This window comes from Squalius cephalus (genome assembly GCF_949319135.1).
Source record: "Squalius cephalus genome assembly, chromosome: 7".
NCBI lineage: Eukaryota > Metazoa > Chordata > Actinopteri > Cypriniformes > Leuciscidae > Squalius > Squalius cephalus.
In genome coordinates this window covers 1,333,274-1,353,426 of record NC_137128.1, presented here as the reverse complement: position 1 = coordinate 1,353,426, position 20,153 = coordinate 1,333,274, and the positions used below count along the sequence as shown (strand labels likewise).

At 39.5% G+C, this 20,153-nt stretch overlaps 1 protein-coding gene across 4 annotated transcripts in view; it reads left to right on the top strand.

Moving 5' to 3' along the window:
* LOC307161746 (cadherin-2) overlaps positions 1-20,153 on the top strand; it is a 124,451-nt gene that overhangs the window by 58,255 nt on the left and 46,043 nt on the right. The window contains exons 3-5 of one of the 4 annotated variants that reach the window (XM_079876679.1): positions 9,267-9,490; positions 18,509-18,631; positions 18,950-19,105. In XM_079876679.1, the coding sequence (XP_079732805.1) occupies positions 9,267-9,490; positions 18,509-18,631; positions 18,950-19,105 (503 nt within the window). Of the gene's footprint in view, positions 1-9,266; positions 9,491-13,880; positions 14,384-18,508; positions 18,632-18,949; positions 19,106-20,153 lie in introns of those variants that run through there. The other 3 variants (XM_079876680.1, XM_079876681.1, XM_079876682.1) reach the window with 3 other exon arrangements.

The window sequence follows — 20,153 nt, the reverse complement described above, 5'->3', positions numbered from 1 at the left end:
GAGTTTGAGAGTTTTGTACTTGCTGTTCAATACATATTTAATGTCTGCACCCACCAATCTTACTTTATAACTATTGTTGGCTAATTGACACCACCTAAATAGTTCAAAATTATGCCAGAGCTCTAAACCATTTAAACTTTGTTCTGATATAGACAAATTTTTTTATACATATGATGGGGCAAATTAATCAAATTGCAATAAATAAACAAACAAAATGACGGTTGATTGAGAGTCTCTGTACTTTAACTCAAGCACATGATTTGTGTACTTTGTCCATCACTGTGTAAAATAAATCATAATGTTGGTCTGAAAATGAGTCATGTTTTTACCTGTGATGAAATTCAGATCAACAGCACTCTTGCTCCCGTGGGATTGCTTAAATAATTACAGTTAGACTCGTGTGTGTGTGTGTGTGTGTGTGTGTGTGTGTGTGTGTGTGTGTGTGTGTGTGTGTGTGTGTGTGTTAGTGTGTGTGTGTGTGTGTGTGTGCGCTCACGCACGCGTGTTGAATGGCTGTATTGAGGTGGATGTAATGTGTTGTGTGGTTTGAGGCATTAGTGTGCCGTCTCTCTGCTGACTGCATCCTGTCTACTGCTGCATCAGCCCTCCTGTAAGCATTCCACACACATTACCCACCATTCCCATCATTCAGCTCTCAGTGTGTTTAGTGTGTTATCTACTATTGATGGTGCAGTTGACATTCAGTATTGCTTTGAGAGGGAACTGAGCCAATAGCTTGTGACGTGGAATAGTTTAGCTAGTTAGAGAAATCTTTTAGCTAACATTTTGTCTAACATTTTTGGATTTTTTCTTAATTTCCTTAGTATATCATATCATTTTAGAATATCATGTCATTTTAGAATTACAAGCTCTTTCCCAAAATCATAATTACTTGAATAGTGCTTGAAAATTATGGAGCTAATAATATGACAAAATGATTTGAATTCGAATTGTGTAAATTTGAATTATTTACAAGTGTAATCTAACAAAATTTAATTTTAGGTGGTATTTTAAATAGTTCTGAATTTGATTTCTTTAAACGAATATTGAACATTTGAAATTTAACAAATTGAAATGTTTTTATGGCTGAATTTTATAGACGTATTTTCAAACAGCTATTTTTTTTGTTCTGAATTCTTAGACTGCAAATATTCAGTTTAAAAAAAATACAGATTCAAGTTTTCAAGATGAAGAAGAAATTCAGAACTTCAAATTCAGTTTTCTAAAATTCAAACCGCGGAAAATTCAGATCTTACAGAAAGTAGGTCACAGGGAAGAGTAAAGGATCTCAGAAAAGTCCAACGTTTTCTGCCGCAAACGCGGTGGTGGTTCAAGAGAATCCGTGTATCTTTCGTTAAGTCATTTTTTTAAATTTAATATTAAGAGTAGAAAAATGAGAAAACAGTTTGAGTATTAGATTTCTAATATTCTAGTAATAATAGTCCTCCGCTGCTGCAGTTGCACAGATTCTTAATGCGCTCATTGCAACTAGCCTACGTAGTAAAAATGTATAGGCTACATTTAATATTTTTCTCATCAAACAACCAGACTAACCAATGGCTCGACACAACACGTACAGAGGAAGAGACAGGGCTTTCTCTCTGTGTAGATATAAATTAACCTATGCTTTGCATCAGCTGGGTAAATGACGGCTGTCATAGCCTGCATAGTTAAGTTAAAAAAAGAAAAGAAATTAAGATATAAACCAATATAATTAGTAGTAAATTAAATTATTTAAACACACAGTAATACAAAAAGGAAAGAATAATGCATTGATTGGGTATATAATAGGCCTACCGTTCACGCATAAACTGTCATTCAGACTGACTATCAGAGATATTAAAATACATAATCTTCTGAGTTTTATGATGTAGGCCTTGTGTTTTATTTTAATTAAAATGTATTATAATTTACATCTCAAAAGGATGCGCTTTGTGCATTCTCTGACATTACATTTATTTATTTCATTAATATTGAGTATCAATTGATGTCAAAAAAACTGTGTGTTATTTTCTCTGGCAACTAAACTTCCAAAATAAAAAAAATAAAAAAATAAAAAAAGAACTTCCAAAGCAAAGCCATTGTGTGTTCTTTCCGCGCTCCGCAGCTTTTCCACACATATTTTGAGAATTGGTCAGCTAAACAAAATAGACCAAAGAAGTAGGCTAATGGCTAGTGTCTAATGGCTAATGGCTAGATGCGAGGTACGTTATGAAATAAACCAACCCGATCACACTAAATGCGTCTCTATAGCACGCATTATGTTTAGACGTGCAATTTATACGCCAAAATGAGTTTTTACGTGCATATGATACGCATGGGTAGGTTTAGGGTAGGTTTATTAGTGGTGTAGGGTACGTGCATATGATACGCATGGGTAGGTTTAGGGTAGGTTTATTAGTGGTGTAGGGTACGTGCATATGATACGCATGGGTAGGTTTAGGGTCGGTTTAGTAGTGGTGTAGGGTACGTGCATATGATACGCATGGGTAGGATTAGGGTAGGTTTAGTAGTGGTGTAGGGTACGTGCATATGATACGCATGGGTAGGTTTAGGGTAGGTTTAGTAGCGGTGTAGGGTACGTGCATATGATACGCATGGGTAGGTTTAGGGTAGGTTTAGTAGTGGTGTAGGGTACGTGCATATGATACGCATGGGTAGGATTAGGGTAGGTTTAGTAGTGGTGTAGGGTACGTGCATATGATACGCATGGGTAGGTTTAGGGTAGGTTTAGTAGCGGTGTAGGGTACGTGCATATGATACGCATGGGTAGGTTTAGGGTAGGTTTAGTAGTGGTGTAGGGTACGTGCATATGATACGCATGGGTAGGTTTAGGGTAGGTTTAGTAGCGGTGTAGGGTACGTGCATATGATACGCATGGGTAGGTTTAGGGTCGGTTTAGTAGTGGTGTAGGGTACGTGTATATGATACGCATGGGTAGGATTAGGGTAGGTTTAGTAGTGGTGTAGGGTACGTGCATATGATACGCATGGGTAGGATTAGTCGTGTGGGGTGCCTGTATTAGACGCAATAAAGTGCGTATCAAATGCACACGAAATATGCACGTAAAAACTCATTTTTGCGTATAAATTGCACGATAAACACAATGCATTTACATTTACATTTATGCATTTGGCAGACGCTTTTATCCAAAGCGACTTACATTGCATTTCAAGATACACATTTACATTCTTATCAGTTCTTGCTTTCCCTGGGAATTGAACCCATGACCTCGGCGTTGCAAGCGCCAGCACTCTACTGTTTGAGCTACAGGAAAGATGCTCAATGCGTGCAATAGAGATGCATTTTAACAGTGATTAAGCCCAAATGTGGGTGGGGGTAATGAACACAATATGTTTGTTTGTTTTTTGCCCAAATGGTCTCCACTCTATGCATTTTGTAATAATACAGCAACATTTTTTAACTGACCATATTTGCCAGAAAATAAGTTGCATGCACGTGAGTGCAAGTCACACCGGATCATGTTGAGAGAGAAACGCGTGCCTTACTGTATGATAAATCCTTAAATGAATGCAGAACAACAAGAATGAAAAATAAGTAGCCATGTATAATAAAATAATATATAGGCTACATAGCCTATAAAAATAGCCTAAACTGTGCCCTTTATTACAAACAACATTTAGCCTATTTTAAACGCCAAGCCTAAACAAATTTATTTAAATCGAAACGGTCGCGCATCTCTCATTCAGTCAAAAGTTTTCATATATGCAATGTAACATGTGGATGTTAACTATTAATATAAAGAAGGCTTCATACTTCAGTCGAGTCCCAATATACACGTATAGGCTAAATCAGCGTCTTCACAGCAAGGGAAATGTGTGCGGCACAGCTTGCCCTTTATATTGTACAACAGACCAGTTAAATTAGGCAGAATAACTTTTTATATGTTTCTCTGCGATATGAAGCAACGCCAGAACTGATACTATGTTGTGTGAGAGCGCGATGCGCCTGCGCCATCACTTGGATTTGTTCCACTGCTGGGAAATAACTTAATACTCTGTTATTCATAGTCATACAGACAGAGATGGGGACTCGAGTTTGAGACTCGGACTCGAGTGCGACTTAAGTCGCACACACAGTGACTTCAGACTCGACTTGAGACTCGTCCTCGAAAGACTTCAGACTCGACTCGGACTCGAGCTGCGGGACTCGTGAACAATGTTTATTTTTAGGAAACGTCTGATGAGCTCGCTGTTATTCCCCTCCCTCCGTTACCTATAACCTGCCTACGTAACACGTGAAGTAGGCTAGTATCTGCTGCGCGCGGCCACACATGAGAGGACAACAAACATGTCGACTGCACCGGCCGCTGGCTGCTGTGCCATTCATCGTAAGCTTTGGGTTTAAACTTTTTGGGTTAAACTTCAACAGAGCTGCCAACTGTCACGCATTCACCGTGAGACTAATAAAACGCGATTGACACTTTTCACACGCTCTCACGCCACACATCCATTTTCTCACGCACAGAAAAATCGCGAAGCAAAGAGGACACGGAGACCGACAGACTAGACAGAGTAGGTTAGCCTACTTACTCAGGTTGTTACTTGCTTCATTACCCAGCTCTCAAATTCTGTCAATTCTATTACGAAATTCAAACAATAAATACCGTTTTGGCGCTTGTAAATGTGACGTGACAGATCCCTAACGGCACGTGAACCGACCCTTTCTACTAGCTAATAGTAAATAAACACGAACACTGAACGATACAGTACAACTTACCGAAATGTATATTCCATCCTCATACATGATATCGATCAATCAGTGTTTTTCATCCGCGGAAAGGGGTCAATAAAACAGCTGGAGAACAAATATGTCACATAACATTTACCTCAGAAAAGCCATTTAATGACCATAATATGGGCTATCACGTTAGTTGGCTAGAAAAAAAAAGAGCTATAGAGAGTATTTTGCTAAATATGTGTACTATATTACGTATTTATTATATTTTTATTTGACGTATTTTATTTTACTTTTACTAAAGTTGTTATTATAATAAAAAAATGCATTATATTTAATTTGAGTTATTTTTAACCAAGTAATACTACCAGTTGATAGGGCTCTCTGTAGCTATGTTTACATCATTAGGTGAGATTTTTTTATTCTTGAGAAAAATTAACGCCTATATTGTGTACCTAATATTTATCCAAATATTAAATCAAATCACAAGAATTTAATTTAATTGAAATCGTGAAATTTGTGTCAAGCAATAATAACAAAATGTAGCTTACCAGAAATTGTACCATGTTAACATTGTAACATGTTGCCACTAAACCTAATAAAATTCAGTTTTTGTCATGTTGCAATAGCCTGTTTACACTGATTATATACCAAATTCAAAGCAGATACTGTATGCTAATAAATAAAGGAGTCATAATAACATATTACATGCTTTGAATTCCTTATGGCTATGCAGTGTTCTAAGCAGCCTGGATGGGTCGCTGTACGTGATGCAACACTTATTATAACGACAAGAGACTTGAGACTTGACTTGGACTCTAGCTCAAAGACTTTAGACTTGACTTGGACTCTAGCTCAAAGACTTGAGACTTGACTTGGACTCTAGCTCAAAGACGGACTCTAGCTCAAAGACTTGAGACTTGACTTGGACTCTAGCTCAAAGACAGACTCTAGCTCAGAGACTTGAGACTTGACTTGGACTCTAGCTCAAAGACTTTAGACTTGACTTGGACTCTAGCTCAAAGACGGACTCTAGCTCAGAGACTTGAGACTTGACTTGGACTCTAGCTCAGAGACTTGTGAGCATCTCTGCATACAGATGACATCATTTGAAACAGTAAAATGTATATTTTTATTTGTGCACATTCAAAATGACTACAAAATATCATGTCATTGAAAAATAAATAAAACAACATGATGCGCTGCTTTAGCGCGTCTCGGTCTCTTTAGATCTTTCTGGCGCTTTCTGTAGCTGTCTTCTAGCCAGGTTTCATTTAGAAGCATAAAATCCAGGTTGTTTGTGGTTATTAAGTCGTTGACTAGAAGTGATTTATTTTTAAGTGACCGAATGTTAAAAAGTGCTAACTTAACAGTCTTACTTTTCCCCACAGCAATATTAGTTTGAAGTGTAATAGGCACCAGATTAGTTGGGTTTACTGTACGGCTATTGAAGGCCTTTGACTTTCTATCATGTAATAGAACAGCAATAGAGAAAGATACAGGCACACTGGGTTCCCGCTTGTTCTGTAAACATTTGAGAAAGTTACTGTTATCATAGCGGGGACCCAACACATATCACTGAGAGCTGGTATCAGTTGTTTTTAGTTCACCTCGAGCAGATGGAGGAGGGTGTGGGCCCTGGCGTTGTGGCAGAGGCCGAAGAGCTCTCACAGGAGGAGGGGGAGGGCGAGCTGGGCCCGCAGGCTTTGGTGCGGGTGGTTGAGGTTCCTGCCGTTTTTTGGTTGGTATCTGGGGGCTTGCAGCAAAAGAGTGGGATAGTCTGGTTCCAGCATACACCAGTTCTTCCATTTTCTGTGAAAAGCACAGAAGTGGCGATGCTGGAGAGAGGGAAAAAGTGTCTGGTGAAAGGGGCTGTTGCTCTGGTGTTATCGGAGGCTGTGATATGCTGTCCTGGCTTCCCTGGCTGTTTTCCAGGAAGTCGTCCTTGGGTGCTGAATCTTCAAGCAGTTCTGATATGTCTCTCTGTGGGCAGGGCTCAGCTGAGATTGTGTCCGTGAGCAGAGGTTGTTGTGGCGGAGTGGTGTTATCATTGTCCTTGTGTGATATGTCAACCACATGTCCATTTTGCTGCTGAAGTGAAGTCCCGTGGTCATTCATACTGTGTCCAGGTGTGTGTGTGCCGTTCAGATTGAGTGGATTGGCACACAGTGCAGAAGGATGATTGAGGGAGAAGTAGATATTGTCCTTTAGCACTCTTGAACCAAGTTTGTTTGGGTGATGGCCATCCCGATGAAACAGTTGTCTCTGACTCCAGAAAAGATTGAAGTTGTCAATGAAGTTCACTCCTTTTAAATTGCAGGTTTTTTGCAGCCACGCATTAAGCCCAAGTAACTGTGAAAACCTGTTTGTTCCTCTTGCTGGGAGAGGTCCACTGATGAATGTTTGAACTTTCAGTCTTTTAAGTGTTTCAAAAAGTTCATTGAAATCCTTCTTAAGGAGTTCTGACTGCTCTTTATGAATATCATTCTTCCCCACATGAATGATGAGTCGATTTGCAGTCTTATGTTTCATCAGAATGTTCTGAAGTTCCCTGTTTACATCAGAAGTTGTTGCTTGTGGAAGGCAGCACGTAGTTGTGTCCCTGCTGCTAATGTTTCTGATTATGGAGTCCCCCACTATCAGTCCTGGGCTTGGCTGCGCTCTGAGCTGAGTGCCGCTGTCTGCTCGACCTTGAGCGCCAGTTAGCATCAGTGTTAGCTACTGGCCCATTCAGTCTGTGTTCGATCACATTCATCACATTTGGGGATTCCTCATTTACATTCATTAGCACTTCAAATCTGTTCTCAAGATGTATAGGCGGTGGTAGGAGACCAGTGTTTGCAATCCTTGTCAGAGCTGTATCTGGGGTAGAGTATGCTACTGCGGCAATATGTGATGCTTGTGACAATCTGATGTCTCGAGTGCCTTTGGGTCTCGCTCCCTGTTTGTGCCATCGATTAGTAAGTCGATCGTCTTGTTTCTCTGCCTGTCGAGGAGCACTAGTTTCATGGGACTCGCCGGCTATATGCTGAGGGTGTCCATGACGAAGCTCTGTTGTGTGTTCCGTCTGGTTTGGTGGTCCCGTAAGTAACTTTGTTTCAAGAACTGCAATCCTTTGTAAAAGTCTGTGGCAGTTAGTGCAGCAAGTAGATTCTTGAACCAGAAGAGGCATTTTCTCTTATCCTTGAGGCAGTTGTGTTTTCCTTTCCCGGAATGTAAGCTGGTCGAGTAAAAGAATTCTGCGTTTTTGTAGTAATCCAAACTTTGTCGTATGAGCACTGTGCTGATATGCTGAAGTTAAAATTAGGTGATAAAAGGAAATAAAATATAAAAAAAATAGGAGATAAAATGTAAAAGCGATAGAGCAAAGTGCGGAGCAGTAAGCAAGACTGCGTAGCAGCTCAAACTAATGTCACGTAATTTACGTCTTGTCGATGATTGGTTGATATGCCAATGTAAGTTAGCCTCCTCTGCCATGTTACTGTTCCCAACACTCCTAATCTCTGAAAGTGAAATACTTGATGGTAAGTGGCTAATTTTTTTTTTTTTTTCCCAACGGTGGCACAAGTCTCCGGCTATGGGTTTGCCTCCCCCTCCCTTTCTCTATCCCCTCAGACTCGCGTTTCGCAGTTTCATGCACTGGGAAGAAGTGTGCAGTGGTTACACTTACAGAGGTGACATTACAAACAATAAATAGACATTATGAGACATCACATTTTGGGTAGGCTGTGCCTCCCATGACGAGCCGCTATTGCATCTCAGCTTTTGAAATTGAAAGTAGCCTTCTGTCAGTGAGTTTCATATTTTTAATATATAAGCCCACTGCATTCCAAACAACATGAGCGATGTGTGTGTGTGTGTGTGTGAGAGTAATTGGAAGCAATCAGAATACAGGTGTTTCTAAAACACCCACATCTGTGCTCAAAAACTAAGCTCGATATCATTCCAGAATGGATTAGATAGAGTTGGTTGGATAGAGAATCTCGATGAATCGATGTTTTTCTCCCACCCGTAGTAGTCATGTACCAGATTCCTTTATCCAAAGTGACTTACAGAAGTCGTTTTACAAGTGTCTTAAACACTTGTTCGCTGAAGATCATGAAGATGTGACCATTTCTTCCTTTTATGTAGGCTTACTAAATAATATTAATATTAAAAAAAGGGAAGGGGGGGGGGGGTGCTCTTTTTCAGTTCCAACACATGCCCCTCAAAAGGTAAATGGTAAAATGGTAAATGGACTGCATTTATATAGCGCTTTCACAGACCCAATGGCCACCAAAGCGCTTTACAATATTGCCTCACATTCACCCATTCACTCACTCATTCATACACCAAAAGGTCTGTGCACGGCCCTGGTTTGAGTTCATATTGAGACATTTGACCTGGTGCACAGTTTGCAAAGTTGTTGAGATCTCTTCTAAAACCTAGAAGGAGAAAAATAAGAGGGTGTTAGAGTATATTTCTCAGGAGACAGATGTAAGAAATAGTAGACTGTGATGTTCATGTAACCTGATTTCTGTCTTACATCTCAAAGAGATGTAATTGTTGATGTTTGTTGTGTCTTGCAGTGAAGTATGTGGACTGTGGCAGACGGGCTCATGTGAGGTTTGAATGCAGTGAGCCTGAAGACTTCTGGATCTCAGTGGATGGAGTAGTGTACGCGCTCCGCCCGCTACACCTGTCCCACTCCTGGACGAGGACTCCTCTGCTCATTAAAGCCCAGGACGAGGCCTCCCGTCAGCAGTGGAGGACACAGCTCACACTGATCCCAGCCAGAGCTCATCCATCACAGGTACGACATCTGCATCATGAGTCCGAGCTGGAAGAGGCATTCTGGAGATATTAACACAGTTATAGCTGTAATGTGGTGATTCTGGAGATAATAACACAGTTATAGCTGTAATGTAGTGATTCTGGAGATATTAACACAGTTATAGCTGTAATGTGGTGATTCTGGAGATAATAACAGTTATAGCTGTAATGTGGTGATTCTGGAGATAATAACACAGTTATAGCTGTAATGTGGTGATTCTGGAGATAATAACAGTTATTGCTGTAATGTAGTGATTCTGGAGATAATAACACAGTTATAGATGTAATGTGGTGATTCTGGAGATAATAACAGTTATAGCTGTAATGTGGTGATTCTGGAGATAATAACACACAGTTATAGATGTAATGTGGTGATTCTGGAGATAATAACAGTTATAGATGTAATGTAGTGATTCTGGAGATAATAACACAGTTATAGATGTAATGTGGTGATTCTGGAGATAATAACACACAGTTATAGATGTAATGTGGTGATTCTGGAGATAATAACAGTTATAGCTGTAATGTGGTGATTCTGGAGATAATAACACACAGTTATAGCTGTAATGTGGTGATTCTGGAGATAATAACAGTTATAGCTGTAATGTAGTGATTCTGGAGATAATAACAGTTATAGATGTAATGTGGTGATTCTGGAGATAATAACAGTTATAGCTGTAATGTGGTGATTCTGGAGATAATAACACACAGTTATAGATGTAATGTGGTGATTCTGGAGATAATAACAGTTATAGATGTAATGTGGTGATTCTGGAGATATTAACACACAGTTATAGCTGTAATGTGGTGATTCTGGAGATATTAACACAGTTATAGATGTAATGTGGTGATTCTGGAGATATTAACACAGTTATTGCTGTAATGTAGTGATTCTGGAGATATTAACACAGTTATAGATGTAATGTGGTGATTCTGGAGATAATAACACACAGTTATTGCTGTAATGTAGTGATTCTGGAGATATTAACACAGTTATTGCTGTAATGTAGTGATTCTGGAGATAATAACAAACAGTTATAGCTGTAATGTGGTGATTCTGGAGATATTAACACAGTTATTGCTGTAATGTGGTGATTCTGGAGATAATAACACACAGTTATAGCTGTAATGTAGTGATTATGGAGATATGAACACAGTTATTGATGTAATGTGGTGATTATGGAGATAATAACACACAGTTATTGCTGTAATGTGGTGATTATGGAGATAATAACACACAGTTATAGCTGTAATGTGGTGATTATGGAGATAATAACACACAGTTATTGCTGCCAAGACTTTTACGTGCTTTTCCCAAACCACTGAAGTGACCTCGCCGTGCGGGTTAGCAGTAGCATGAGCCGTCAGGCAAGTGTTATTTAAATAAACTCCTGATGTACTTACAAACTTTCCAATGCCTCGTTTTATGAGTACAGAAGCTATTTGTACTACTGTAGAAGTTTGGTGCCATTCTGGGCATTATTAGTGGGGTAATTTACCAGATACATCATTGGATCCGTTAGCGCCTGCACTAAACCATCCGGCTGATATCTCTAAATAAGCTCTAACTTTAATAATGTTCAACCAAGGAATAAAGGCTTCTGGGGGGGTGTTCGGCTCGAGGTCATGGTGCAAAGGACACTAGGTTGAATTTACTCCAAACCGTCCCTTTAAAGGGGTGATGAACTGAGAAATCAAAGTTTCCTTGAGCTTTTGACATATAAGAGATCATCATACTATAATAATATCCTGTAAGTTTCAGAACTGAAAACTACCTTGTTAGTCCAATAAAAGCTTTTATAGACATCAGGCTCAGCAAACGACTCGTTTTTCAAAGTGGGGAACAATGACGTCAAAGAGGATAAAACACCGCCTCCACAAAAGAAGATCAACGCCTACTTCAACACGGCCTGTTTAGCCCCGCCCACCGATTCGCCCAAACATGCTAAATAACATAGGACGACATGATGATTGCTACCGGATCGAGCTACTTCCAAGCAATAAACATGCTGTTGACTAAATATTGTGCAGCGCCTGTTTGTGGAAGAAGACAGTCATAAGCTTCCTTCGGATTCCAGCATGGTTAAACTTTATTAAATCAGTCAATCACAATTTCCCGACACGGATCTGCCAGCAACATGTAAGTAACCATGTGTATTCTAATGCCTGATCTGCGATCAGTGATTTCGGTGTAATTATTCAAGTTCAGATATTTCTCTTAAAATCGTTCAATACTGTTTATGCATCAGTGACTAAACAATCAACTTCACATAATTTCTCGTAGTATTATGAAAATAATCTTTTTTTTAAACTGTTATTAAATTATATAGCCTACAGAAAGCGATCAAAGAATGATCCCTTTCCATTCGGAAGCTGTCAATCAAACAGCACAGCGCGAGCCGCGAGAGCTTATCTGGACACTTACCAAACTCGTGATGACATAATGACACTGTTACACTAGACTACACAACGAAGCTCTTACTGTGTACTCACATCGTGTTTGCATTGTGATTTGGTGTAAGCATTTGTGAGAGTGCAAAAATTGCGTTGCAATGATAAGATCTTTATTCACGCGATCAACAGACTGTCTGTCATCTGCTCAGTGCTCATCATGCTGCAACCTTTCATGCGATGGAATATATTTAAATATAATGCTTTAAACGATACTTTTCATGATGTGTTAATCTCGATAGCTGTAATAGTAAAAACGTAGTAAAAGTTTTCGAGAGAGTTCCTGTAATACTAGCTATTTCATTGCAAGCATGTCAGCCAATCACAGCAGTGGGCGTTTGCACTGCAGTCTCACAGCAGACACGCCCCTTAAAATGGAGCGTTCAAATCTGAGGCAGAAATCAGGCTTGGAAAAATGGCTTTTATTTATAAATTATGACAATTTTTTATGTAAAAATCATACTAACATTATAAGGGCACCCCAGGCAACATTATAAAATAATAAAACAATCCAGTTCATGACCCCTTTAAGTGTAAAACACAACTTATGTTAGTAATGTGACGTAGTGCTGATATTTACACTACGCCATGACACACTACGCTACTTCTGACGTCATAAGTTGCACTTTAGGTAAGTTTGCACTTTGACTCCAGTGATTCTGGATTTTGGATATAAACACTTCGAAATTGACCATATTCATAAAAGGAGATTTTCTGTATGCATAATAACTGACAATGGATATCAGACTCGACCATCACAACCACAGACTTCATTCACCACGTCTAAAAGTAAGCTATGGCTTATAACCTGTTCATTATAGTTCATTTGTCTAACGTTAAATCTAGAGAGAATAGTTGTCAAAACAACATGCCTCTTTATACAAAATTATGTTTCAAATGTAGCCTAAGGCTGTCAATAGATTCAAATGATAATTAATGATGGCATATGTTTTCTAATTAATGAGCATAAATTCGCTGACATTTGTTTCTTTCAAATCATAGTGCTTTAATGCCAAATATGTCGCTCTTTCCAATGACGTAAAACAACATACAAAACTATTGCTGGTGTTTTGTTGTGTTTTATCGATGTTTCTCTTGAAGCAGGGTCAGATGGTATCAGGGGATTGGGGGGCCAAATGCCAGCAGAATTAATACAATGCGCCCAAAAGATATGGTGGGAAAATGGCCCTAGAATGGCTGTTGAGTGGTCATTCAAGATCACGATGGTGGCTGTTGAGTGGTCATTCAACCCTTCGAGGCCTCGGAGTGAGAGTAGGCCAGTGCTGGATCTGCGGCACGCCAGGCTACCGTTCAGTTGATATGCAAAGTGTCCAGCGCCGAAATAAACACACACAGAATAAAGCAAGTACAACACAGCAGCACGCTAATATAGTTCATAGATACTACACATCCAGTCTGGCCAGCGCAACGCCGCATAACGAAACAGTCTGCAGCCCAATGCTGAACAATGATCAGTAATGTGAGCGTCAGCATACGAGAGTACAGCCACCAAAGCCCCGGCGAGAAGCCCACTGCAACATCTCTCCCTCTATGTCCTTCAACGGTTCAGACTGCTTGCAGTACGCTGGGGATTTAAACTCCAGGACATTAAAACAATCCAATACAACGTGCATTGCAACAATGTGCCACAGGATTCTTCAGTCCACACATACAAACACTCCCGCGCCGGAAATAGATGACGTCACCTGTGACTGTGAGACGCACATGCCTAAGACACCTAAAGCTGCCTTTATAGGCCAAACAAAACACGTGAAATAAGGCACGCCCCCATCAATCTGCAAAGGAAATTACTACCATTGGCTACAATCGCATGGCCATAAAGATCTTAGCTGGGGTTTCCGCTGGTTAGCTCAGACTGGCTGGAGCCCACTCCATTTATGGCCCTAGATTAGACTGCTGATCTGGGGTCTGTAGTGTTGAGTTCTGTGGAATTATGTTTGAACGGATCATCTGGAAGATTCATTTGTGTTTGGTGCGCCCTCAAATCCTCCAGTATGGTTGAACCATCACCTCCTTACAGACCCTTTTTAATGTATTTTTAGAAACACTTGTTTAAACCAGAGGTATGCATCAGCCTCACAGTCGTGCTACTGACCAGACCCAGGGTGTACAAGGAGTTACGCAGGTGGAAGATGGCATGGCAGACGAGAGCAGTAGCTAAGACTAAATGACTTCTAAAATCTTTCACCGTTGTGTCTTATAATGTGCGCGGACTGAATGTGGGTCACAGCGACGGGGATAAAGCACAACGCTGTATTGTGGATAAACTCTTTGAAACGTGTGACGTGTTGTGCATTCAAGAGACCTTTTTAGCGAAACAGGACCTTGATAATCTTAATGGATTACATAAGGATTTTCATGGCGCTGGGGAGTCCACCACAGACTTTAACTCTGGCTAAAGGTAGGATACCGGGTGGTGTTGCCATCTTTTGGAGGAAAAACTATGACGGGGTCGGGGTGGACTGGGCTATTGGGATTGAAGTCCATTGTAATGATTCTAAATGTATTGTTTTGAATGTTTATATGCCCTATGAGTGCCCTGATAATGAAGATGAGTATATAAATAGACTAGCTTGCATTCAGACATTCATACAAGATGCTGACTGAACTTGCATACAGGTAGTTGGAGATATGAATGCTGACATCTCTGATGCTAGATCCTCGTTTGGTTTGAAACGGTTTTGTCATGAGAGTGGTTTAGTTTTGTCCAGTCAGGTTATCTTGCCAGTGGAAAGCTATACATATGTCAGCGATGCCTGGCACACTACATCTTGGCTTGATCACTGCTTGAGTATTGTAGATGGACATACTTGCATTAGTGACATGAAGATAGATTACAATATGGCCACATTTGATCACATGCCTCTCATTGTTTACTGTAATGTGGATGGCATTCCTAAATATGCTACATGTAATGCCTCTGTAAATTGGGTAAATGGAGAGAATCTGGACTGGTCTAGTCTTACCTGGGAGGAAATTCATATATACACGCAGATAAATTAGCAATACCTGAAGGACATTGAGCTCCCAAAAGATACCATATTGTGTCGTGATGTGAACTGCTCCAAACAAGACCATGGTGCACAACTGCTCAGCCTATATGACACTATTTTGAATAGTATAATTAGGTCAGGCAGGCCCCTGTGTAAACCAAAGAATAATGCTTATGCTGGCAAACCTGGATGGAATGCATTTGTGGAAGAAGCACACACTGAGGCACGGCAGGCATTTAAGGCCAAGCAGGAAAGCCAAGATCTGGATCTGTGTTCGAACATAAGGAAAGGGCTAATGCTAAGTTTAAATATGCTCTCAGGTACATCAAGAGGAATGAGAATACCTTAAGGGCAGACTCCCTTGCATCTAACTTGCAAAATAGCTATAATGATTTCTGGAAAGAAGTCAGGATGCTTAAAGGGTTAGTTCACCCAAAAATGAAAATTCTGTCAGTAATTACTCACCCTCATGTTGTTCCAACCATGTAAGTCTTTCGTTCATCTTCGGAACACAAATTAAGATATTTTTGATGAAATCTGACAGAATTCTGACTCTTCCATAGGCTTCCAGTGTGACCGAAACTCGCCAACCCAGAATAGTTATTAAAAACATCGTTAAAATAGTCCAAGTGACTCCAGTGGCTCAATCTTAAGTATATCAAGCGACGAGAATACTTTTTGTGCGCAAAAACAAACAAAAATACCGACTTTATTCCACTATTCAATTCCTTCTCTCTGGGCCTCGTAGTGTTTTTGCGCGTCTGTGTTGCACGTCATCACGCATCACACACATGACCTGCTTCGGCCAATTGTGAGCCTACGTGGTGACGTGCAACACAGACGCGCTACGCAAAAACACTACGAGGCCCAGAGAGAAGGAAATGAATAGTGGAATAAAGTCGGTATTTTTGTTTGTTTTTGCGCACAAAAAGTATTCTCATCGCTTGATATACTTAAGATTGAGCCACTGGAGTCACTTGGACTATTTTAACGATGTTTTTAATAACTATTCTGGGTTGGCGAGTTTCGGTCACACTGGAAGCCTATGGAAGAGTCAGAATTCTGTCAGATTTCATCAAAAATATCTTAATTTGTGTTCCGAAGATGAACGAAAGACTTACATGGTTGGAACAACATGAGGGTGAGTAATTACTGACAGAATTTTCATTTTTGGGTGAACTAACCCTTTAATAGCAGTAGAAGCTCTATTTCATCCAATATTAATGGGGTGACTGAGACCGAGAATATATGTCAGCTCTGGCAAAAGCATTATTATGATTTGTATAACTGTGTCAGGGGTGCTGTGAAAAGGGGCGGGGCTATAGAAAGCCAGGTAGGAGTGATTGTTACTCCTCAAGAGGTGTATGATGCAGTCACAAAGTTGAAGAATAAGAAGTCTAGTGGGCTAGATAATATTACATCTGAACATTTAAAATATGCCAGTACAAGACTTTATCCTCTACTGGCCATTTGTTTTACAGGTTTTTTGGTACATGGCCTTTTGCCACAGTCACTTTTGCTGACTGTATTGGTCCCTGTGATTAAGGATAAGACCGGTAAACTTAGTGACATCAATAATTATAGGCCTATAGCCTTGGCAAGCTCTGTGTCAAAAGTGCTTGAAAGGATTCTATTGTCGAGACTTGAGCCATATTTGTACACCACAGCTAACAAATCTGGCTTCAAGCATGGGCATGGCACAGACATGTGCATTTTTGCACTTAAAGAACTATTGGATAAATATAACAACCAGGGGTCTACAATATTCATGTGTTTTCTAGATGCTTCTAAAGCCTTTGACCGTATTAATCATGGTAAATTGTTTGATAAACTAACAGAAAGAGGTGTTCCAGGATACCTTACTAGGATTCTTATTTTTTGGTATTCTTGTCAGACTATGAGGGTGAAATGGGGCGACTCTATATCTGACTGTTTCAAAGTGAGTAATGGAGTACGTCAGGGTGGAATTTTGTCTCCTTCTTTGTTCATTTTATATATTGATGACCTGTCTGTGAAACTTAATGAATGTAATACTGGGTGTCTTGTTGGTGATGTCTTGTGTAACCATTTGATGTACGCAGATGACTTAGTACTGATAAGCCCTTATAGTGCAGGCCTGCAGAAGCTCCTGAATATCTGCTCCTCCTATGGCGATGCATTTGATATTAAGTATAATGCTCTAAAAAGCCACATACTGATTGTTAAAACAAAAGAGGATCAGAAGTTGATGTTTCCAGACTTTTACCTTTGTGGAAATGTTTTACAGGTCACAGATGAGGTTAAATATCTTGGACACTATATTACAAATGACCTTTCGGACGATAGAGACTTGTTTAGGCAGAGGTGTAAACTATATGGGCAGGCTAATGTATTGGCTCGTAAGTTTCACATGTGTTCCACCAATGTTAAAATTATATTGTTTAAAAGTTCCTGCTCGCCTTTGTATGCTGCACACCTCTGGCGCAGCTACAAAAAGAAGAGCATGCAGGCTCTGATGGTGGCATACAATGACTCTCTGAGAATGCTATTGAAAGTACCGCGGCACAGTAGTGCAAGTGAGATGTTTACTAACAGTGGAATAAGATCTTGTGCAGCTGGCATTAGGCACTGTATCTATACATTTATGTGTAGAGTCCTGAATCAGTCAAACTGTATTGTACAAGCTTTGGTCTGTCCGAGGAAAAGCTCGGTCAGGTTTACTTCAAGAATCTGGAAGCACTGGCGCTCTTGCTTATATGTGTAAATAATGTATTATGGTTTTTTTTTTTTTGTTTTTTTTTTTGCTTTCATTATTATTATTTTCCTTTTTGTTTTTCTTTTAACACTATGGACCGGGATTCTGTGTCCTTAATAAAGATTGAATGAATGAATGAAACAATTGTAGGAAAATCTTGTGAAATAAAACCATTCTAACCTCGTTACAGCATCAGTATAATGGGCCATGTGTTTGGTCTTAAAGTGACAGCAGCCCTAATAAACCTCCTGCTCTGTGTCAGAACATCACTCACTGCTCTTGCCTGAATAACTGTTGTAGCTTTAATAAGAACACATTTATATTTAATTCATTCAATGAAGACTATGCAGTATTTTATTTTTTACATTTGATTATTAAATGTCTGTACTGTTTCTAACTACATGTTAAATAAACCTATTGCACCTGAAAATCTTAATTGGTTTAATTCATATTTTTGTTTTATTGTATTTGCCCTATTGTTTGTAATTTGCTGCTTTGTTTTTATTTGTAATAACAAAAATAAAATAACTGTAGTGATATATATATTGTTATCATGAAATAACATTTCTAATATTGTGAAATAATATTTTGGTGACATTGCCCACCAAATTTTGTTATTTAATTGTAAATAATGCCAACATGAAAAAATAAAAATAAAAAAATCAGTCATTTAATTTTGTATGAAATTCACTGATTAGACAATTCACTGACGCATGTACACACCTGCAGCCGTATCACTTTACATCTGTTCGCTGTTACACAAGTTTAACACGTTTCTTCACCTGAACCATATCTGCAGGAAATAGTGTTTCCTCCCCGGCTGGTGGACGTGTCTCTCAAGCGCATGAAGAGAGACTGGGTGATTCCTCCTATCAATGTGGCAGAAAACTCAAGAGGGCCTTTCCCACTGAAACTGGTTAGGGTAAGATCAACACACACACACACACACACACACACACACACACACACACACACACACACACAAAGTTATAGTAATATAATCTCACAGAATCCACATGGACTCACATACATGCATTACACAGTGTGAACACAGAATACTGTTATGCATATTAATGGAGGATGCTGAATCTGCTGTGGTTTCAGGGTAAATGATATGTTAACGTGAAGTCCAAATGTCCTTTAAAATCATGTCCTGCGCTAGATTTTTATTAAACCCCTGTTTGAGTGTGTTGCGAAGCTGCTTCCGGTTGTTCAGGGCTCTCTCTCTGCTGTCATGTAGATTCGCTCAGATAATGACGAGCGTGTGAGTTTACGCTACAGCGTGACGGGCCCCGGGGCCGACCAGCCCCCCACTGGAGTCTTCTCCATCGACCCCGTCTCAGGACAGCTGACCGTCCTCAAGCCCCTGGACCGAGAGCACTTGCCCAGCTTCAATGTGAGCTCCTCTACACTTCAAACTAGAATGTTCTTCTGTTGTTAAGCATGTGCTGTTCTTTATAACTGAACAGATGACTGTACTCAGTAATGGCATCAGCTGAAGCATGTCCACAGTATTGCTGCAGAAGTGATCTCTCTATACACAGAGTAGTTCTAAGCCTAACTCTAGTGCTGTGTTATAACCCTGAGTAGTAGAAGATTCTCCTGGCCTGAGGGAAAGAGGGACTGAGTCTAAGCTGAACATTTGACTGGAAGGGCTGGGCTCTTTCTTGTGTGTAAAACTGTAAGTTTAGGGTCAGTAATATTTAAAATAAATAAATAATTATAATAACAACAAATAAATAAAAATAATATTTATCAACACTGATAATAATCATAAATGTTTCTTGATCATCAAATCCTCATATTAGAGTGATTTCTGAAGGATCATGTGACACTGAAGACTGGAGTAATGATGCTGAACATTCAGCTTTGATCACAGGAATAAATTACACTTTACTGTATATTCACATAGAAAACAGATGATTTACACTGGAGTAATATTCCACTGTTTTACTGTAAACTTTTGCTGAGCAGAAGAGACTCTTTCAGAAACATTAAATATCTTACGACCCCACACCTGTAGATGGCAGTGTATGTTAGCTAATTCCTGTGTTCAAAACCAACTGTTCTGAACACAACAGCATGATAAAACTCTCAGAGAAGTTATAATACTAATAATAATAAACTTTATTTTATATAGTGCCTTTAAATGTTACTTCTCAAAGCGTTTTACACAGACAAGGATACAATGAGAAGGAAAAAGTTAATCGGTAGATAACAAGCGAAATAAAACATCAAAACAATAAAACTCAACATGCAACTAACATACAAAATATACAATCAACCAATACACTGCTAAATCACATAAAAGCAAAAAATGCACAAAATGAGTTTTAAGCAAGGTTTTAAAAGCACTAAAAGATTCAGCATGTCTAATCTCATATGGAATAGAGTTCCAGAGTTTTGGAGCCCGGTCACCCATAGAGCGCAAGCAAGTTGAGGGA